We start from the raw sequence: 23,603 nt of genomic DNA on the forward strand, positions 1-23,603 counted from the left end.
GCTGTAGTTTCTTGTAGGTAGTTTTTAGTGGGTGGAGCCTGTTGAGTCCCTCCCACAGCTCTGCTCTCTCTCCTTGTGCAGGGTGACTGGTCTTGTCTCCGCCCCCCTGCTGTAGTTTTCTGTAGGTAGTTTTTAGTGGGTGGAGCCTGTTGGGTCCCTCCCACAGCTCTGCTCTCTCTCCTTGTGCAGGGTGACTGGTCTTGTCTCCGCCCCCCTGCTGTAGTTTTCTGTAGGTAGTTTTTAGTGGGTGGAGCCTGTTGGGTCCCTCCCACAGCTCTGCTCTCTCTCCTTGTGCAGGGTGACTGGTCTTGTCTCCGCCCCTGTTGTAGTTTCCTGTAGGTAGTTTTTAGCGGGTGGAGCCTGTTGGGTCCCTCCCACAGCTCTGCTCTCTCTCCTTGTGCAGGGTGACTGGTCTTGTCTCCGCCCCTGCTGTAGTTTCCTGTAGGTAGTTTGTAGTGGGTGGAGCCTGCTGGGTCCCTCCCACAGCTCTGCTCTCTATCCTTTGCAAGGTGACTGGTCTTGTCTCCGCCCCCTGCTGTAGTTTCCTGTAGGTAGTTTTTAGTGGGTGGAGCCTGTTGGGTCCCTCCCACAGCTCCGCTCTCTCTCCTTGTGCGGGGTGACTGGTCTTGTCTCCTCCCCCCCGTAGTTTCCTGTAGGTAGTTTGTAGTGGGTGGAGCTTGTTGGGTCCCCCCCACAGCTCTTCTCTCTGCACAATCCTATGTAGAGCACAGCGATGATGTTGTTGCTATTTATACAACATAATATCTGAGTTTGCAATGATATAGGGACACATAGTGGATTTATATCCTTTGTGGTTATTGAGAGATATATTTTAATAAACGCTCTTGTGCCCAGAGTTCACCTTTAAGACCTACACAATGAGTAGACAAAGAAGGTCATACACATTACCTGATGGGTCATTTGATCTGGATGGCTCTGATGATCCATCACGTGAACTTGGGTCATTTCCACCTGGAATTTGAAGCAGAGACTTAATCCAAATCAACTCCATGCTGAATTACAAATGAAGACAGTTGGGGGCTGTGACAGAATCCGCTGTCACTGTGTGTTTTGGAGGGGGCTGTGGGCTTCGCCTCCTACCCACATACTTTGGCCCAGAAGAGAATGTGAGATTTGAAAGGCTATTTGCCGTCTCCTCCCACCTGGAGAAGATTCCACCTCTAGACATTTGTGTCCGCGGTCGCCGGTTCATCGGAACCGGGTGAACGCGGTATCTGTGGCTGGGCTCCTGGAGTCATTTCTGGCTACCTAAACCTATTGGCCCGGCTGGGCTAAATATATACTTTTATTCCACAATGTACTTTTAGCTGATAAAGGCATATACAAGATAACGGTATTCCCAAAGTGGGGGGCTACAAGACTTGGGGACAAAACGGCATTAAGATAATGTAATGTAATGCTACATCCCTTCTTCCCCACCCCCCACTTGTTGCTGTGTTAATTGTGTTGGGTCATGGCACATAGACAAAGGTCTGGAGACACCTCTCAGCAGGGGATGTGTAAGGAGGGGCTGCCTGCTTGTCACAATCTTTTCATGTGTTTCAACTGTAGTTGTTTGAATATACAAGTGTTGAGTTTCCATTGGTTCTTCCTTGTCCCCTACCCCCTCTATGACAAGGCTAAGAGGAGTGTCCCTAACTGTGTTTAAAGGTGCATGTTTGGTTTTTAATAAACAGTTTATGCTCTGGATGTTTAACCCTCAACACCTGTGTGGCTTTTCTCGTGATTGAGGGGTTAAGGGCTGGTTATGGCGAATCTGTAGGCTGCGGGTGCATTTGGAGGACAGGAGACACGGGTCTGGCGGAGATGCCCAGCAGGGGTATCCGAGATCCGTCATAGTGGTGGCAGCAGTGGGGTGTCTCCTGCAGTCCGTGACATCCAAATCACCACCGGGATTCAAGATCCAGGCAGCCGCCGAGGAGCGATACGGGAACCAGCCAGCATGAGAGCGGAGTTCAGGAGGAGGCTGCAAGGCATGCGGAAGCAAAATTGGGGACCAGCAACAGAGCACACCATGCTCGGCTGGGAGGATGTGGTCCGCCAGCAACTCTGGCAAGAGACGCTAAGCCACGAGCGACACCATCAGGGGAAGATCCTTCTCTCCTCCACAGAGATGTACTGGATGCAGTACCATGAGTGAGAGGTGTGCCTGAGGGAACAACCACGAGATGAGTGGAAGACGGAGCTCGGAAGATTGGTCTGGGAGGAGATGAGACTGGACGCCAGCTACAGAGCCCTCTGGTTGTTCGCAGGTCAACTGTGGCCAGGTACAGAAGATGGCAGCCCGACAGAAGGCATTGGCTATGGCGGCATGAGGCTGCTCCATCAAAAAATGTACGGAGACCCAGACTTTGGGAGCATCGGGGAGTGGCGGCTGGAAGACATCCTGGACTTCTGAGATGAGGTGCTGGACCTCCCAGAAGAGACATGTGACCTGGAGGAATTTGAGTTCCTGTTTGAGCACGAGCTCGAGATTGCCTACAAGCGGCTGTTTGACGGTGATCAGCAGCTCAACATGACTCCCGTTGCCTGGGACTGTCCGGGAGAAATAGCGGACAGTCGCAAAGATGCAGCGCAAATGGGGCCAGGGGTGCCCCTAAGTTTTCTCATCCTAACTGCAATGGAAGAAACAGCGATGATACAGAGGACACTGCGAGTGCTAGAATGCCGGAACACATAGGAGGTTCCCCAGGCAGCGAGACAAGCTAATAGCATAAAAGTCTCGGAGTTGAGACGGGCGCTGGAAGGCTGGTAGATGGGGATCAGCAGCAAGTCCAGAGTATCGCATCCGGTGTCCCAGCAGAGGCACTGGCTACGAGGAAGACTGCCGCTGGCCCCTGCCCACCCTCAGAGTTAGATCCAGTGAGTACGAAAGATGACTTCAGTGAGCTGTTTACCCAGCAGCAGATATTCCCACCATGAGTGGAGAAAGTAATTCTCCCTCCCAAGCACTTGGACCCTACCCCAGTGTTTATATCCCCAGCAGAAATGATGGCTACGAGGCAGAGCGCCACTGGCCTCTGCTCACCCTCAGAATTGGATCCGGAGAGTCCGAGAGATGATCTTCGGGAGCTGTTTCCCCAGCAGCGGATATCCCCACTGGGAGTGGAGAAAGCAATTCTCCCTCCCCAGCACTTGGACACTACCCCAGTGTTTGTCCCCCCAGCAGAAGTGTTGGCTATGGGGCAGAGTGTGCTGGCCCCTTCCCATCCCTCAGTACGCTTTTGGAGGGTTTGGGAGATAGCCCCTGTCAGAAGTCGCCCCTGCAGCTGGTCACAAAACCGGGAGGGGAGAATACCCTTCCCCCTCTCCAGCGGCTGAACTCTACCTTTGTATGTGTCCCCCCAGCAGAAGCACTGGCTATGGGGCAGATCGCTTTTGGTCTCTGCCCAGCATCAGAAAAAGAGATGGAGAGTCCGTGAGATAGTCCCTGCAAGATACCACCCCAGCAGCTGGTAACTACACCAGGAGAAAATCAAGCACCTTTTCCTCCCCAATGGCTTAGCACTACCAGCCTAAGCTCCCTACCAGCTGAAGCTTTGGCATCGGGGCAGAGGATTATTCAGCTCCCCCCAATACCTGCAACCAGGCCCCAGATCAGGGGAGTGCAGACAGCTGTTCCCACTCTGCAGTTGCTGTTTTTATTCACGTGACACCATATGTGCAGTTTTGTGCCTGAGCGCTAGAGTCATATTTTTCCTCTTCCTGTTTGCCTGGGGTGGGAATTTGTGAGTAACGCAGGTCCAGACCAGTTGAGGGTCAGGAACCTGGTTAGTGTGTTTTTAAAAGGGGAGAAATGTGACAGAACCCACTGTCACTGTGTGTTTTGGAAGGGGCTGTGGGCTCGCCTCCTACCCACATACTATGGCCCAGCAGAGAATTTGAGATTTAGAGGGCTATTTTCTGTCTCCTACCACCTGGAAAAGATTCCACCTCCAGACATTTGTGTCCGCAGTCACCGGTTCATCGGAACCAGGTGAATGCGCTATCTGTGGCTGGGCTCCTGGAGTAATTTCTGGCTACCTAAACCTATTGGCCCGGCTGGGCTAAATATATACTTTTATTCCACAATGTACTTTTAGCTGATAAAGGCATATACAAAATAACGGTATTCCCAAAGCCTGGGGCTACAAGACTTGGGGACAAAATGGCATTGAGATAATGTAATGTAATGCGTAATGCTACATCCCTTCTCCGCCCCCCCCCCCCCCCCCCCCCCTTGTTGCTGTGTTAATTGTGTTGGGTCATGGCACATAGACAAAGGTCTGTAGACACCTCTCAGCAGGGGATGTGTAAGGAGGGGCTGCCTGCTTGTCATAAGCTCTTCATGTGTTTCAACTGTAGTTGTTTGAATATACAAGTGTTGAGTTTCCATTGGTTCTTCCTTGTCTCCTACCCCCTCTATGAGAAGGCTAAGAGGAGTGTCCCTAACTGTGTTTAAAGGTGCATGTTTGGTTTTTAATAAACAGTTTATGCTCTGCATGTTTAACCCTCAACACCTGTGTGGCTTTTCTCGTGATTGATGGGTTAAGGGCTGGTTATGGTGAATCTGCAGGCTGCAGATGCGTTTGGAGGACAGGAGACACGGGTCTGGCAGAGATGCCCAGCAGGAGTATCCGAGATCCGTCACAGGGGCCAACATTCCAGCTACAGCCACCCAACATTTTACTGCTGAGCACTTATATAAAAAATGTATTTCTTTAAACACAGATACATTGTCTGTACTCACATGACACCCCCAGAGATATGATGGTAATCAGGAGAATCAGAAAGATGATGATCAGCACACCGACCAGAAGCTTTACATGTCTGTTCTCTGTAACTGAAAATTTGAATCGTTATTATTAATATAATGTAATATTAATAATAATATAATAATATAATACAGGAGCCATACAGTGGCAACAGTTTAAAAAATAGAGAACACAATGCAAGACAAAAGGGTTTGGAGGACGCTGCTCCCGAGAGCTTAAAATCTAGAAGGAAAGGGCGAGTGATACAAAATGGTAATGTCAGGTCATTTGAGTCGAGGTGACAGATGCACTCCATAGGAGTCAGGAGTGCACCGCTAAGGTAGTGGACCCTAGGACTGACTGCTGCTCATTGAACTCTGGGAGGTTCAGGAAGCAGGTCCACTGGAGCACCAACACAGATCCTACTGGAAGCTAGAGCATAGATTCCCCAGGGCACGGAGTCTAAGGCCGCGTACACACGGGCGGACTGTTCGCTCAACTTTGTCCGCTGAACAGTGTTTCAGCGGACAGTCCGCTCGTGTGTGGGGCTTCAGCGGACAGTTTCAGCGGACAGTTTGACGAACAAAGTTTTTCGGAAATTCCGAAAAACTGTCCAAGGGTCTGTTGTGGACTTTAGGGGGACCCCCACGCCGATTTTTTTTGGCGTTGGGGTTCCCCTTTAAGTCCATTCCAGGCGGCGGAGCCCGCTACGTCTCCGTCGCGGGCCCCGCCTACCTTGACACGCGCTCGAAATGAGCGGACTGTTGCCTCGTGTGTGGGCGAGTCCGCTCATTTCAAAAGTTGCGCGGACTTAGTACGACGAACAAAGTTTGCCGTATTTGTCCGCTCAAAAAGTGCCGTGTGTGGGCGTGTTCGTTCATTCAAAAGTTTGAGCGGACTGTTTGACGAACTTAGTTTCGGCAAACAGTCCCCGCGTGTGTACGCCGCCTAAGAGCCAGCAGATGTTCACCAGAGCCTCTAGTGGTGAGGATGGACTACGCTGCAGTCTGACTCCAGGTCGTGGCCCCCCAGGTTCTCACAGCTCACGTTCACGGTAAACTTACAGGAGGAAGGACGCAGCAGGCTGGATCAACAAGGATAGTAAAATGATAAGCCAAAGGTCGGGGCGACTAGCAGACAAGGATAAACAGAACACACCAAAGGTCAGGGTCACAAGCAGACAGGGATAGTCGAGAACAGGCCAAGATCGGTAACTGGAATCAGACGTAGGAGACACAGCAAGTAGCACACGAAAGCTAAACACACAATGGTTGATCAGTGAGGTTGGCTTGCAATGCTAAGGTTATTATAGTGTTCCTAATTAGAGGCTGAGGTGGAGCTATGCTGAGGGAAGATTATATACGCAGTCAGGTGAGGGTGGCTGGCCTCTAAAGGTGAACACATGGAGGAGAGGTAAGCTGACAGAGAAATATCACTGCATAACCATGACAGGTAATAACTGTGTAGAGATGAGTTGATGGCAAAAAAAATAAAAATTAGCTATTAGGTGGAGGCAGGATAGGCTTCTCTGAAGAGATGAGTTTTCGGGGATCATCTAAAACCAGACAGAGGAGGAGAAATCCAGGCAGATTGGGGTAGGAAGTTCCAGAAGATGGGAGGAGAGCAAGGGAGGAGATGAGGGAGTAAGAGAGTAGGAGGTCATGGGAGGAAAGAAGGGGATGGTTTTGGTAATATTTTGAGTAGAGGTTGGAGTCGTAGTTTGGAGAAGAGTCGTGGATGACTTTGTATGTTACATTTAGAATTTTACATGTTTTGCAAGGTGGAAGCCAGTGGTGGGTTTAGCAGAGAGACAGACTATATACTATAACCATATTTATCACTTGCATTCATCAGTTAGTAAGCTCCTACCTAGAGTATTTGATTTTGACAGATCTATATGCAAGTATTTGTGCCAAAAAAGTCCCAAAGAGCTGAAGAGATCCGAGTACTCACCTAGCAAAATGACAGACATAGGAAAGGAACTTGCCTTTCCTTGTTTTCTATCTTGGATGATCCCTCTGTTACATTTACTGTAAAATTATTACACATAATTCAAAATTATATCATCTATGTAAAAACTCAAAAACATAAGAAAATAAATTTGTCATAAGACACTGGCCAATGACTTGAAATACAGCTCCAGTGTCAACATGACATGGAAGATAATAGAGGTTATCCAGAAAATCCGAATTTAATTAAAAAGCCCAATCTATTAAAAAAATTAAATAAAACTTAATGTCATTAAATAAGCCTAATTCAAAAACTAAAAAAAAAATCAAAAAATCTAATTTAAAACACAAACTTAATCAATTTTAGAATCCTAACCCAATTAAAAATCGAATCCGATTCAAAATCCAAATCTAAAAAAACCCAATTCAATTAAACGAAAATCAAAAACCCAATTAAATACAAAACTCAATCCATTCCAGAAACCTAAAATCATTCAAAAATGAAATCCAATTTAAAATCCCAAATCCAAAGAAAAAGCCAAATTCAATCCAAAAAAAAGCATTTCAAATAATGCAAATACCCAATCCAATAGAAAAAAATTATGTCTAAAAAACCCAATCCAATCTAAAAGCCCAATCCAGTCAAAAAACAAAAAACAAAAAAAAAACAATTCGATTGAAAAGCCCAATCCAATCCAATAATAAAAAAAACAATTAATTCCAAAAATTCAATCCAGTCCAAAAATCCAATACCATCCAAATTCCTGCCTAATCAAAAATCCAATCCAACCTAAAAACTGAATCCAGTTTTAAAACCCAAATCAGTCCAAAAACCCAATCCAGTCTAAAACCACAATCCAAAAAAAACCCTGATCCAGTCCAACACCCAAATCAGTCCAAAAGACAAATACAATATAAAATGTGATCCATTCCAAAAGCCAGATCCAATCTAAAAACCTAGTCCAAAAACAAAAAAAAAAATTAATTTAAAAACACAAGGCAACCTAAAAAAATCAAAATCCCATCCATATCCAAGCTCATTCAAAAATCCAATCCAACCTAAAAAAAATCTAATAATAAAAAAAATCCAATCCAAAAATCCAATCCAGTCTAAAAACCAAATTCACTTTAAAAACCCAAATTCAGTCTAAAACGCCCCATTTATTAAAAAATAAATAAAAAATCTAATTTTGTCCAAAAACGCAATCCACTTAAAAACCCAAATCAATACCAAAAACCTAATCCAATTCACAAACCCAGTCCATTCCAAAAACCCAATCTATTCCAAAAATCTAATCCAACCCAAAAACCCAATCTCTTCCAAAACCTCAATCCATTCCAAAAAAAAATCCAATCCAAAAATCCAATCCATTTCAAAAACCCAATCCATTCCAGAAACCCAATCCATTCCAGAAACCCAATCCATTCCAGAAACCCAATCCATTACAAAAACCCAATCCATTACAAAAAACTTTGTTCATTCTAAAATTCCATTTCATTCTAAAAATCCAATCAATTACACAAAACCCAATCCAATTCACAAACCCAATCTCTTCCAAAACCCCAATCCATTCCAAAAAAAAAATCAAAAAATCCAATCCATTTCAAAAACCCAATCCATTCCAGAAACCCAATCCATTCAAGAAATCCAATTCATTCCAAAAACCCAATCCATTACAAAAACCCAATCCATTACAAAATAAACAATCCATTACAAAAACCTAATCTTTTCCAAAAACGTAGTTCATTCTAAAATTCCATTTCATTCTAAAAATCCAATCAATTCCAAAAAAAAAAATCCAATCCAATCTAAAACATCAGTCTAGTCCAAAAATCCAATCCATTCCAAAGTCTACGCCATTCCAAATCCAATCCAAACCGATGACCAGTAAATTCCACTTCATTCCAAAAACCAAATGTATTCCAAAAAAAACTGAATCTATTCCAAAAACTTAATCCAACCTAAAACCCCAATCCATTTCAAAACCCCAATCCATTACAAAATAAACAATCCACTCCAAAAACCCAAATCCATTCCAAAAAGCCAATCCATTACAAAAACCCCATCCATTAAAAAAACCCAATCCATTACAAAAACTCAATCCATTACAAAATAAACAATCCACTTCAAAACCTCAATCCATTACAAAAACCCAATCCATTTCCAAAAATGTAATTAATTCTAAAATTCAATTTCATTCTAAAAACCCAATCAATTCCAAAAAACCCATTCCAATCCAATCTAAACCTCAGTCTAGTCCAAAAAATCCAATCCATTCCAAAATCTACTCCATCCCAAATCCAATCCAATCCAATGCCTAGTACATTCCACTTCATTCCAAAAACCAAATCTATTCCAAAAACCTAATCCATTCCAGAAAACCCAATCCAATCCAAATTCAGCCACTGACTTGTACCAAGTTTATATAATAATCCCCTTAGATGGAGGAAATATGTAGCTTCAGAGTTGGAATGATTGCTTCAGACAAACAAAAAAACAAGAAAGTTTTCACCAAGATGAAGTCCATCAGCTGCATACCGCAAACTGACAGCTTCCATCTGGTTTTATCCCATTGTAAAAAAGATGGTGAGGATCTTGGGTGACCCCATTGACCATATATGTTGTCCCCCAGCATCCCTGGCTAGTTTGTTCTGGCATTTAGCATGTAGCTGGGGCTTGTAATTTTTACGGCTGGAGAATTGATGGTAAATTATCATTGTGGCACAGGTCATCGTGACAGCAGGTATTCAGGATGTTCCTCATCATGATTGACATTGGACCTACATTGCTGGATGACATGATTGATGTTTGATTCATTGTTTATTTTTTTATTAGGACTTTATCTATAGTGGTATGTGTTTATTTCCATGATTTTTTGTGAATGAGTAACAAATATGTACCCCATGCTCATTCACACACAGTGGAGGGCAGGGGCGTTGCTAGTAGACATGTGCAAAAGGAAAAATTTTGTTTAGTTTCGTTTCGTTTTAATTCGTTAATTCATTCATTTCATTTAGTTATATTCGTTAACTTCCTTAAATTCGTTTTTGGATTTCGTTTAGTTTTCTACCGAATTCGAAAAATCGGCCACATTCGAAAATATTTCAACCAAATTCGAAAATATTTCTACCGGATTCGAAATGATTTCAACATGATTCGACATTATTTCAACCACATTCGAAAATATTTTGTGACCCGACTTTAGGGCATTGTATCTCGGGGTCACTTGGTGCTCCAAATTTGGATATGTTGTAGTGCTAGTATTATCGTGTTTGCATACCAAATTTGGGGTTTTTAGCTATAAGTGACCCCGAGATATGTGGCCCCAAAATCGGGTCGCAAAATGTTATTAGTTATTAGAGCAGAGAATGACATTTTGCGACCCGATTTTGGGGCCACATATCTCGGGGTCACTTATAGCTAGAAACCCCAAATTTGGCATGCAAACACAATAGTACTAGCACTACAACATGCACAAAATATTTTCGAATGTGGTTGAAATAATGTCGAATCATGTTGAAATCATTTCGAATGCATTCGAAATTATTTCGAATGCATTCGAAATTATTTCAACATGATTCGACATTATTTCAACCGCATTCGAAAATATTTTGTGACCCGAATTTAGGGCCATGTATCTCGGGGTCACTTGGTGCTAGAAACATGGATATGTTGTAGTGCTAGTACTATTGTGTTTGCATACCAAATTTGGGGTTTCTAGCTATAAGTGATCCCGAGATATGTGGCCCCAAAATCGGGTCACAAAATCTCATTCTCTGCTCTAATAACATTTTGCGACCCGAATTTGGGGCCACATATCTCGGGGTCACTTATAGCTAGAAACCCCAAGTTTGGTATGCAAACACAATGGCACTAGCACTACAACATATTCAAGTTTGGAGTTTCTAGCACCAAGTGACCCCGAGATACATGGCCCTAAAGTCGGGTCACAAAATATTTTCGAATGCGGTTGAAATAATGTCGAATCATGTTGAAATAATTTCGAATGCGGTTGAAATAATTTCGAATCATGTCGAATTAATTCAAATTCATTCGTTATATTTCTTTCGTATTCGTTGTAATTTGTTATTTTTTTATTCGGACATTCGGATGCATCCGAATGTCCGAAAGATGCAAAATTCGTCTGAATTTCGATTCGTTACGAAACGAATTGCACAAGCCTAGTTGCTAGGTCTACAAAAGATCGGGGGCTAGAGCCCATAGCAGCGTAGTAAATAAAGTCATATTCTTGAGTGGGCATACACATGTATATAATATATATGTGAGAGCTCCCCACTTACATCAGGGTTCCCTTACATTAGGGTCCCCAGGGAGCCTCCCCCTTAATTCAGGGTCCCCAGAGAGCCTCCCCTCTAAATCAGGGTCCCCAGAGAGCCTCCCCTCTAAATCAGGGTCCTCAGAGAGCCTCCTACCCAAATCAGGGACCCCAGAGAGCCTCCCCTTAAATCAGGGTCCCCAGAGAGCCTCCCCCTAAAAATCAGGGTCCTCAGAGAGCCTCCCCCTTAAATCAGAGTTCCAAGAGAGCCTCCCCCTTAAATCAGGGTCACCATAGAGCCTCCACCCTGCATCAGGGTCCCCAAAGAGCCCCCCTTTTACATCAGGGTCCCCAGAGAGCCTCCCCTCCCCTTGGGGACCCCATGCAAAGACTCACAGCCTTGGGCCCCAGATTCAGGGCTATAGCCTTGTGTGGGGGAATGTCTCTCTAGTCTGATATGTCATTTGTCACCTTGTGTGAGGGAAGGTCTCTCCAGTCTGATGTGTCATTTGTCACCTTGTGTGGGGGAAGGTCTCTCTAGTCTGATGTGTCATTTGTCATCTTGTGTGGGGGATGTCTCTCTAGTCTGATGCGTCATTTGTTACCTTGTTGTGTCTCTCTATGTCTCTTGTCTGTAGACTCACCTTGTGTAAACAAACATTTCTTTGGTCTGATATGTCCATTTTCTGTAGACTTCCTTGTGTGGGGATGTGTCTGTCTTATATGTCTGTTGTCACCTCTTATGGGAATGCTTCTCTGATTTTCTGTCATTTATCATCTAGTATGGGGGAAGGCCTTTCTATGCCCCTTGTCTGTAGACTCACCTTGTCTAAACAAAAGTGTTTTTGGACTGATATGTCCATTTTCTCTAGACTCGCGGAGCATCTTAAGATCTTCATAGGCTGGAGGATGTTCTGAAAGAAGGAAACATTATAGAGTATGATGTATAGGAGAAATATGATAACATGTCACAGTGAGTATCATCTTCGGATGTACGCAAAGTAACTGTAGGGGCCTCTGTACATCAGTGGTGGCTGGTGGATTTTTAAGATGGGGGGCGTCAGACCCTGCCACTTCTCATAAGCCCCACCCCTTATAGAATCCACCCACTTCGCCCCCTGTATACCACTTGCTTCCACCCATAGTGTCAGGAGTATACAGCTCAGCATCACAGGACAGAGTATACAGCCCCAGAATCACAGGGGAGAGTATACAACTCAGCATCACAGATCAGGTTATATAGTGGTACAGATTAGGGTATATAGCTCAGCCTCACAGATCAGGGCATAGAGCATTACAGATCAGGGTATACAGCTCAGCCTCATAGATTAGGGTATATATCATTACAAATTTGGTTATACAGCTCAGTCTCACATAACAGGGTATATAGTATTGCAGATCAGGGTATACAGCTCAGCCTCACAGATCAGGGTATATAGTATTACAGATCAGGGTATACAGCTCAGCCTCACAGATCAGGTCCTCATCAGTGTATACTACACCCATCATCATCATCCTCATCATTGTATAATACACCTGTCGTCATCCTCATCATTGTATAATACACCTGTCGTCATCCTCATCATTGTATAATACACCTGTCATTGCTATCCTCATCATTGTATAATACACCCATCATCTTCATCATTGTATAATACACCCATCATCTTCATCATTGTATAATATACCCATCATCTTCATCCTCATCATTGTATAATACAACCATCATCATAATCCTCATCATTGTGTAATACACCCGTCATCATCATCATCATCCTCATCATTGTGTAATACACCCGTCATCATCATCCTCATCATTGTATTTTACACCTATCATTGCTATCCTCATCAATGTATAATACATTCATCATCTGATGACATGTGTATTATACAATGATGAGGATAGCAATGACCCTGGGTGTATTATACGATGACAAGAATAGCAATGAAGGGTGTATTATACAATGATGAGGATGATCATCATCATCCTCATCATTGTGACTTTATATAATACACCCGGCGGCTGGTGTCATCGCTATCTTCATCCAGTGAGTGACCAGGACATCTGGCCAGGTAAGTGGTAACTAATCCTCTTTTATGATTTTTTTTCTTAGCAAGTTGCAAGTGAAGTTTCAGTTTGACTCCTGAGGATTAAACTGACACCTCATTGCAAACAAAATGGGTGTCAGTTACACCTCTGTCAGAAAGTCAGAGCGATCATTAGACATGTGCACCGTCAATAAAGTTTTGTTCTGTTCCGTTTCGTATTAGCCGTTAATTCGTATTTCGTCATTCGTCTCCGAAATTCAATTTGGATTCGTATGAAATACGAATTTTCGTTAGGTTCGTTAACTTTTTGTAACAATTACGAACGTTCGTTATGATGAATTTAAAAAACAAAAAATACCTTTCTCAATATTGCAGTCGTTGACTCATTATGCTCATTATGAGGGGCTCCCACCATCCCTGTGCTGTGATCATTATGAGGGGCTCCCACCATCCCTGTGCTGTGCCCATTATGGGGGGCTCCCACCCTCCCTGTGCTCATTATGAGGGGCTCCCCACCATCCCTGCTCTGTGCCCATTATGAGGGGCTCCCACCATCCCTGTGCTGTGCCCATTATGAGGGGCTGCCACCATCCCTGTGCTGTGATCATTATGAGGGGCTCCCACCATCCCTGTGCTGTGCCCATTATGGGGGGCTCTCACTATCCCTGTGCTCATTATGAGGGGCTCCCCACCATCCCTGTGCTGTGCCCATTATAAGGGGCTCCTACCATCCCTGTTCTCATTATGTGGGGCTCCCACCATCCCTGTGCTGTGCTCATTATAAGGGGCTCCCCACCATCCCTGTGCTGTGCTCATTATGAGGGGCTCCCCACCATCCCTGTGCTGTGCTCATTATGAGGGGCTCCCCACCATCTCTGTGCTGTGCTCATTATGAGGGTCTCCCACCATCCCTGTGCTGTGATCATTATGAGGGGCTCCCCACCACCCCTGTACTGTGCTTATTATGAGGGGCTCCCACCATCCCTGTGCTGTGATGACTTCCTGGGTTTTTAACTTCATCACAACGAGTAATTGTAATTAACTAAGATTCTAATTTTGTCCGATTCTGAATCTCCCATTGACTACCAGTACCAGTCTTTCCCACTCCCATATTAAAAACCAAACCTCTGATTGGTCAACAAAACACCAGTCACGTTTCCGTAACGGAATTATAAGAAGCATAGAAATTTGTATTTCGGATTCTTCTGAATGTACAAATTTTCGGAAATTCGTACGAATTTTCGATTTGTAGGAAAACGAGCCGCACATGTCTAGCGATCATAGAGAGAGCAGTGCAGAGTGCTTTTGCACAGACCTAGCTATCTAGCACAGTGCATGTGAGATAATAACAATAGGACAGAGATACTTCTGTCACCAGACTTCAGATACACACATACAGTATGTAAGGGACCCTTATCAGGCAGCTGTCCTCCCCATGCTGGCTCAAGTCCTGCCCCGCTTCTTTTTCAGATAAGATAGTCACTTACCCGCCTTTATGGAGAAACTCCACCATATTGTGTCACACTCTCCAAGCCGTAGGCCAGTGATGGCGAACCTTGGCACCCCAGATGTTTTGGAACTACATTTCCCATGATGCTCATCCACTCTGCAGTGTAATTGAGCATCATGGGAAATGTAGTTCCAAAACATCTGGGGTGCCAAGGCTCGCCATCACTGCCTTAGGCCAACTTTACCAATATTCCTAGCCTAAGGCCTAAACCAAGCCACAGGACCTGCTAGACCAAGGTCAGGGGTGGCAAGGTTTCTCCACCATTCCTCACTGATCACCTTGGCAGTTCATCCCTGAAGTGGGACCTCTCTCCCCACATCACATCACTACATCTTGCTGATTAGAGGTGTCTTTCTCCCATGCCCCAACTCCACCAGGCCCCACCCACAGCTGGCATATAAAAGGATAATAACTCCACCCACTATATCATCAAAGGAGGGGCAACAAATAAAAGAGCACTACACCTGACAGCACATAAACTTCAACAAGTAAACTATGAGAACTCAGAAAAACTTCCCTAATAGTCACTGCTTCTGGTCTGGATGAAATACAGAAGCAGCTCCTGCATGGATGCTCACGTGGTCCAATTGTGTCTCTACTTCCTGGAAACTCTCTTTTATAAGTGTAACACTCTGTAGCTAGTGTGCTATGTAGTTGTAGTATAAGCAAATAGGTTTGGCTGAGAGCTAGGCCTGGGCTGAATCTGGGTCAGGGTTAAGTGATGCTGGAAGGTTGGATGACTCATCAGGTAGCTTTTCTGGTGTCTCTCCCTCTTCTGGAACCTTGGAGAAGCTTCCAGATGTAGTGGGTGGAAACCAGGAGGAGCTGCTTGGCATATTTATGAGGTCCTTGACCAATCCCCAGCAGAAAGGGGCTGAAAGGGGGTCTGTTTACCTCATATAAAAGCATGAGTCAGGTCAGTAGGGGGAAGAAGGGTGGAATATGGAGACGGAGTGCTGAGGAGGCTGTTGGGGGCCCTTGAAGGTGCCCCTAGTCTTTTGGGTAACCTCGGGCCTGGGGCTCAGGTGCTGGAAGGATCCCCCCACAACACATGGAGGAACTCCTTCCTGGTGGCACGGGAGCAAGGAGAGAGGACAGTAGGGACAGGTCAACATGTCTGGGAGTTCTCCTGAGAAGTCAGCCGGGTGGCTAAGTGACTGTAGGGACCTCTGTATACAATACACTCATGGGGCAATGTCTAGAACAGTTGGGTTGAATGGGCAGCACATTGCCTCAAATTATTTTACATAAAAGGATTTTAAAAATAATTTTAAATTGAGAAAATAATAATACATTTATGCCCCCATGTATAGCACACTGCTTTCAACACAATGGCTCTGAGTGATGACGTGATATGACAACACACCTTGTCTTTACTCCATCAGCTCTAAAAGTAATCCCTACGCTGCCAACTTTCACCTCATTGGCTGATTCTCTCCTAAAGATGTATAAAGTGGTTAGTGTGCATCAGAATTTAGACGTTGCTCCAAAAGTAAAAATAACATTGGGTGGTTTACATTTGAACAGCAGGTCCTCTTTAGTATTTAGGTGATGATATAATGCCCACCTTGTTGGGTCTTGGTGGTGGTTGTGTTGTCCTTCTGTGCTGACTTGTTGGGTTTATTGATAGGAGTGTACAGTAAACTCTTATCTTCTGCCTGTGTAGAGACTGGGATAACATGACATATAAATTCTCTGTATAGAATATGACATCACACCCTCATACTGAGCTTTCTGCTGGGATAAAATGACATATAAACCTCCAATACTGAATATAACATCAGACCTTTCTACTGAGCTGCCTGCTCAGACATGAAAACTCCCCTTTTACTTGTAGGACAAAGTCCTCCAACACTGCTTTGTGATATGTGGAGTTTGCAACACTTCATGTTGATATGGATTTGCATCCATATCAACATCCTTTATTTAGCAAAGGGGGACACTATGCAGATACTTTATGATGTAAAATGTATTGATATACTCAACATATCAGAGCCAAAGGAATTTGTTGTATGATGGATGATAGTTTAACGTGAACTTTTAATCAGAGCAACATTGAGCTGCCATATCTGACCAGTTGGCTTTGCTACTTTGAGACACTGATCTACAAAAAAAATACAGATGGGTATTGATGCCAGAGGGTCAGCTTGATGGCCAAGCAATTAGGAATTTCATCCCATGGCTTTCTATAACTGGAACTCCATCAGAATGTCCTTTTTTTTGTTTTTCATGGGAGCAGACGCACAAGCTAATTGTCCGGCGTACTTAGTCCGGCAAACAATCCGGCGGACTTTCTACCGACGGACTTGGCCACACACGGACACACAGAAAGTCCGGCGTTTGCTAGCGCGGTGACGTACGGCACGTACGACGGGACTAGAAAAAGGAAGTTCAATAGCCAGTAGCCAATAGCTTCCTTTTTTGTACTCGCTTCTGAGCATGAGTCATTCTTAGTCCGCCGGACTAGCATACCGACGAACGTATTGTCCGCTGAAACCCAAGTCTGGCGGAAAGATTGGAGTGCAAAACTACTTTCTAAGTCCGCCGGACTTTACGCTGGAAAAGTCAGCTGAAGCCCACGCACGATCGCATTTTTCCGCTGAAATGCGTTTCGGCGGACCAAGTACGCCGGACAATTTGATCGTGTGTACGCGGCATTAGAATGCCTGTTAGGTTCTTATTACTGGCATTTACTCTCCATTTTTTGCTTCTGGGGCAAAAAAGAAAATGGTCGGAAAACCAAAATGTTCCTGTTGTCATTAAAACCTGAATAGAGAGGAAAGGTTCATATGATGACACCTGTTCTGGTGACAACCATCTAAAGCCTCATACACACACAATCGGACTTTGTACAAACTTTCCCGTGGACTTTTGTACAAATGGCGTAGTCCACAAGTTTGTATTGCATACACACGGCAGGACTTTTTAGGCAACAAACGCGAACGTAGTGACGTTTCAAGGTACTGATGACACTTCAAAAGAGGACGTTCAATTACTCCAGCGCCACCTTTGGTCAACTTCTGTATTGTAGTCTGATCTTTTGCATTGGTTCTGAGCATGCGTGTTTGTACCTTGTATAAAAGTCCGATGATTTTGCGTACACACGATCGGACTTTGCTCCATCGGACTTATGCTGTCAAAAAGTTTGTCTGTTCGCACAGCCAACAAAAGTCCCACGAAAACAGAAAAAGTTTGTCCGATCCCACCATCCATGTGCTGTGATGACTTCCTGGGTTTTTAACTTCATCATAACGAATAATCGTAATTAACGAAGATTCTTATTTTGTCCGATTCTGAATCTCCCATCGACTACCAGTACCAGTCTCTCCACTCCCATATTAAAAAAGGTCATTTTCCCAACATTCACTCAGCAGCAGAAGAAAACCTCTCATTGGTCAACAAAACACCAGTCACGTTTCCGTTGTAACTGAATTTGGATCTGAAATTCATCAACGAAATTTCGTATACAATTCGGAAGCATAGAAATTTGTATTTCGGATCCTTCTGAATGTACAAATTTTCGGAAATTCATACGATTCGTAGGAAATGAACCGCACATGTCTAGCGATCATAGAGAGAGCAGTGCCGAGTGCTTTTGCACAGACCTAGCTATCTAGCACAGTGCGTGTGAGATAATAACAATAGGACAGAGATACTTCTGTCACCAGACTTCAGACACACACATACAGTATGTAAGGGACCCTTATCAGGCAGCTGTCCTCCCCATGCTGGCTCAAGTCCTGCCCCGCTTCTTTTTCAGATGGGATAGTCACATACCCGCCTTTATGGAGAAACTCCACCATATTGTGTCACACTCTCCAAGCCGTAGGCCAGTGATGGCGAACCTTGGCACCCCAGATGTTTTGGAACTACATTTCCCATGATGCTCATCCACTCTGCAGTGTAATTGAGCATCATGGGAAATGTAGTTCCAAAACATCTGGGGTGCCAAGGCTCGCCATCACTGCCTTAGGCCAACTTTACCAATATTCCTAGCCTAAGGCCTAAACCAAGCCACAGGACCTGCTAGACCAAGGTCAGGGGTGGCAAGGTTTCTCCACCATTCCTCACTGATCACCTTGGCAGTTCATCCCTGAAGTGGGACCTCTCTCCTCACATCACATCACTACATCTTGCTGATTAGAGGTGTCTTTCTCCCATGCCCCAACTCCACCAGGCCCCACCCACAGCTGGCATATAAAAGGATAATAACTCCACCCACTATATCATCAAAGGAGGGGCAACAAATAAAAGAGCACTACACCTGACAGCACATAAACTTCAACAAGTAAACTATGAGAACTCAGAAACACTTCCCTAATAGTCACTCCTTCTGGTCTGGATGAAATACAGCAGCAGCTCCTGCATGGATTCTCACGTGGTCCAATTGTGTCTCTACTTCCTGGAAACTCTCTTTTATAAGTGTAACACTCTGTAGCTAGTGTGCTATGTAGTTGTAGTATAGGCAAATTGGTTTGGCTGAGAGCTAGGCCTGGGCTGAATCTGGGTCAGGGTTAAGTGATGCTGGAAGGTTGGATGACTCATCAGGTAGCTTTTCTGGTGTCTCTCCCTCTTCTGGAACCTTGGAGAAGCTTCCAGATGTAGTGGGTGGAAACCAGGAGGAGCTGCTTGGCATATTTATGAGGTCCTTGACCAATCCCCAGCAGAAAGGGGCTGAAAGGGGGTCTGTTTACCTCATATAAAAGCATGAGTCAGGTCAGTAGGGAGAAAAAGGGTGGAATATGGAGACGGAGTGCTGAGGAAGCTGTCGGGGGCCCTTGAAGGTGCCCCTAATCTTTTAGGTAATCTCGGGCCTGGGGCTCAGGTGCTGGAAGGATCTCCCCACAACACATGGAGGAACTCCTTCCTGGTGGCACGGGAGCAAGGAGAGAGGACAGTAGGGACAGGTCAACATGTCTGGGAGTTCTCCTGAGAAGTCAGCCGGGTGGCTAAGTGACTGTAGGGACCTCTGTATACAATACACTCATGGGGCAATGTCTAGAACAGTTGGGTTGAAGGGGCAGCACATTGCCTCAAACTATTTTACATAAAAGGATTTTAAAAATAATTTTAAATTGAAAAAATAATAATACATTTATGCCCCCATGTATAGCACACTGCTTTCACCACAATGGCTCTGAGTGATGACGTGATATGACAACACACCTTGTCTTTACTCCATCAGCTCTAAAAGTAATCCCTACGCTGCCAACTTTCACCTCATTGGCCTAAAGATGTATAAAGTGGTTAGTGTGCATCAGAATTTAGACGTTGCTCCAAAAGTAAAAATAACATTGGGTGGTTTACATTTGAACAACAGGTCCTCTTTAGTATTTAGGTGATGATATAATTCCCACCTTGTTGGGTCTTGGTGGTGGTTGTGTTGTCCTTCTGTGCTGACTTGTTGGGTTTATTGATAGGAGTGTACAGTAAACTCTTATCTTCTGCCTGTGTAGAGACTGGGATAACATGACATGTAAATTCTCTGTATAGAATATGACATCACACCCTCATACTGAGCTTTCTGCTGGGATAAAATGACATATAAACCTCCTATACTGAATATAACATCAGACCTTTCTACTGAGCTGCCTGCTCAGACATGAAAACTCCCCTTTTACTTGTAGGACAAAGTCCTCCAACACTGCTATCTATGTGTGATTTGCATCCATATCAACATCCTTTATTTAGGAAAGGGGGACACTACGCAGATACTTTATGATGTAAAAATGTATTGATATACTCAACATATCAGAGCCAATGGAATTTGTTGTATGATGGATGATAGTTTAATGTGAACTTTTAATCAAAGCAACATTGAGCTGCCATTTCTGACCAGTTGGCTTTGCTACTTTGAGACACTGATCTACAAAAAAAATACAGATGGGTATTGATGCCAGAGGGTCAGCTTGATGGCCAAGCAATTAGGAATTTCATCCCATGGCTTTCTATAACTGGAACTCCATCAGAATGTCTTTTTTTTTTTGTTTTACATGGGAGCAGAAGAGTTATAATGGCTGTTAGGTTCTTATTACGGGTATTTACTCTCCATTTTTTGCTTCTGGGGCAAAAAAGAAAATGATCGGAAAACCAAAATGTTCCTGTTGTCATTAAAACCTGAATAGAGAGGAAAGGTTCAAATGTTGACACCTGTTCTGGTGACAACCATCTAAGCCCTTGTACACACGGTCGGAGAATCTCTCGGAATGAGTCTTATCGGAACGTGTCGTCGGATAATCCGACTGTGTTTGGTCTGCATCGGACTGTTTTAGTCGGAATATCCGTCGGACCAACTTTTCCAACTTGCCGGAAATATTTTCCGACAAAATGCTCTGATCGGACATACTCCGATTAGGTGTAGAGAATTCCGTTCGGACAAAGTGCCACGCATGCTCAGATCAAATTCCTACATCAAAGCTATTGGCTACTAGCCTGAACATAGTCCCGTCGTAACGAAATAACGTCATCAAGTCGGATTTTCCGACAACTTCGTCCGACCGTGTGTATACAACAGTTTTGGACAAAATCCGTCAGACAAAATCCGACGGATTTCGTTGTCGGAATCTCCGACCGTGTGTACAGGGGCTTAGAATGCCTGTTAGGTTCTTATTACGGGTATTTACTCTCCATTTTTTGCTTCTGGGGCAAAAAAGAAAATGATCGGAAAACCAAAATGTTCCTGTTGTCATTAAAACCTGAATAGAGAGGAAAGGTTCAAATGTTGACACCTGTTCTGGTGACAACCATCTAAGAGGGCATTTCCTTTACTCCCTGCTGTGTTTCTCAGACAGAAAGTGAAGTGAAGTCTACCCAAAGATGGCAATGACATCCAATCTTTCCCCAACAGGTACGAAGAAGGAACACTGTTAGGAAGATGAGTGTTGTTCTGTTGGAGATGTCCATCCCTCAACCCCCATTATAACATTCCATTTGTTATGTTCATGTTATGTTTATACAAAAGTGCTACCTTTCTCTGTCGTGGCAGGATTCTTGTTGTTCTTCACTTTCTTGGGTTTGTTAACCGATGCGTATGTGGGAGCGGAGACATCTGGCTGTGGAGAGACTAAGATACCAACACACAATGAGGAACCACTAGAGATATCTCACAGAACATCTCATTTTTGTTGGGTAATTGGAAACTACAGTTCAAGAGGTCCGGCTACCTCAACAACCACCAAGTGATGTACCCCAAGTTGACCAACGGTGATGTGCACGCTTCCTCTGTCCAGTCATGTGACTCCACCAGTGCTGTCAGAGGGGTCAGCAAGTGGTTAGTCTTTGAGGTAGCAGGAGTCTGTGGAACCTATGATTAGAAGATCATGGGTGCAATGTCAAAGTCCTGCACACTCTCCTTTCAGTGCCCTTGCCTGTGCCTCCATACAGGCTTTCAGGTACAAAGCTTGAGGCAATGTCAATGAACTTCAAGTGTGCTCATCAGTGGGGAGAAGAACCCCCACCCACTGTTATGGGAGGTTAAGGAGAGTAGGGTGGTTGCTGCATAGTGTCATGTTACATGTTATATCCTAAATATGGGTTTACCATGTTACTAATGATGAACTTATCTTTTAAGTTTTGGAGGAAGTGGAGAAGGGGTTTTCTATTTCTGTCTGTGGCCCCCCTTGGGGAGAATTTCATTCACTTCTCGAGAAACAGGGGACAGGAAGACACACAGAGTGATAAAACCTTTGGTAGACATTTTCCACATTCACTGCTCTACTGAAAATGTTTTTTTGTTGTTGTCCATGTCCCAATTGCAAAGGATCTTCATCATTTCTTTTCCTTACAGGAAGTCGGGGTAATTTTTCCCAGCAAGGACACAAAAGGCAATAAAAACCTGGCCAAGGCTCTGAATCGCTCCAACTCCATCCAAACCAAAATAATAACAATTTGGCTGAAGTCAGGAAGCTCACCCAGAAAAACAAATAATCACCACCACCACCACCAGACTTCCTGAGTAAATTAATAGAAATCTTCCTCTGTTATGAGCTGCTGGGGTACATTGCAGTCTAAATCTTAGTTTTTTCCATATTACAACCCAACTGTGTCTTATGCCGTGTACACATGATCGGACTTTTTGATGGACTAGGTCCGACAGTCTTCCCGACGAACTTTCAGCGGGGGTTCCGGTGGACTTTCTGAATGAATGGACTTGGACACACACAATCACACCAAAGTCCGACGGATTAGTGAGGCCCGGAACGGAAAAGAGAGAAAAGAAAAAGTAGTGCAGGGCCGGGCATGACCGTGTGTTTAGCGGAGACAATGCATGGGTTAATAGGGGGACAGTGAGAAAAGTCCAAGGGGGCGTGGTAATATATAAGGAGGAGGCGGGGCTGGGATGGGAAACAGAAAGTTCTGGAGAAAGAAAGGAGGAGGCAGTTTTTCCCACCCACCCTCCCTATATGTTGTCTGTGTTTGTTGGTTTATGTATTTTCTTTCTTTCAGGAGCATGGCAGATGATCGTCATGGCAGCTGTGGATTGGCGGTGTTTTGTTGGTTTTTGACGGTGGCAGTAAACATATGTGATGGAAAGGGGTGGGGGGCTCATCGGTAGTATGTGCCCCTCCGGTGTATTCCAGCGAAAGGTTAGCTGGAATACTGTAATGGTTGCACTGTGGGAAGGGGGTTGTCTCCGAGCTGATTATCCGCTGGAGGCCTATCGTGTGGAAAAAGGTCCCGCAGTGTATTGGTGGAATATGTGTTGGAGTTCGGGGGTGCCGTCAAAGACCAACAGACTGGAGTTGAACAAGTTGTTACGGCGGTGATATTTCGGTATATATTTGATATTGGAGTTATTTATATGGTGTGAATAATAAATAGGCTGCTATGGCCATTTATACTCCAAAATTAAGGTGTGGTCTCATCATTTTAGAAGGGTAAGAAATGGGGATGTTGGAGTACAAGTGGTATAGCAGTAAGAGGCAAGTTGGGTACCTCTGAACTACACTGGTCATGAATAGGGATGAGCTTCGAGTTCGAGTCGAACTCATGTTCTACTCGAACATTGCCTGTTCGCCTGTTCAGCGAACAGTAAACAATTTGGGCTGTTCGCAGCAAATTCGAA

General features: G+C 44.4%; 1 protein-coding gene across 1 annotated transcript in view; it reads right to left on the reverse strand.

Moving 5' to 3' along the window:
• The window catches only part of LOC143956866 (uncharacterized), a 62,547-nt gene that overhangs the window by 5,874 nt on the left and 33,070 nt on the right, over window positions 1-23,603 (reverse strand). The window contains exons 3-8 of the mRNA XM_077467028.1: window positions 21,507-21,602; window positions 19,897-19,998; window positions 16,107-16,208; window positions 11,805-11,894; window positions 4,751-4,843; window positions 910-972 (exon numbers count right to left, since the gene is read on the reverse strand). Of these exons, the coding sequence (XP_077323154.1) occupies window positions 910-972; window positions 4,751-4,843; window positions 11,805-11,894; window positions 16,107-16,208; window positions 19,897-19,998; window positions 21,507-21,602 (546 nt within the window). The remainder of the gene's footprint in view (window positions 1-909; window positions 973-4,750; window positions 4,844-11,804; window positions 11,895-16,106; window positions 16,209-19,896; window positions 19,999-21,506; window positions 21,603-23,603) is intronic.

This window comes from Lithobates pipiens, unplaced genomic scaffold (assembly GCF_037356315.1).
Source record: "Lithobates pipiens isolate NorthernLeopardFrog02 unplaced genomic scaffold, aLitPip1_a1.2 Scaffold_44, whole genome shotgun sequence".
NCBI lineage: Eukaryota > Metazoa > Chordata > Amphibia > Anura > Ranidae > Lithobates > Lithobates pipiens.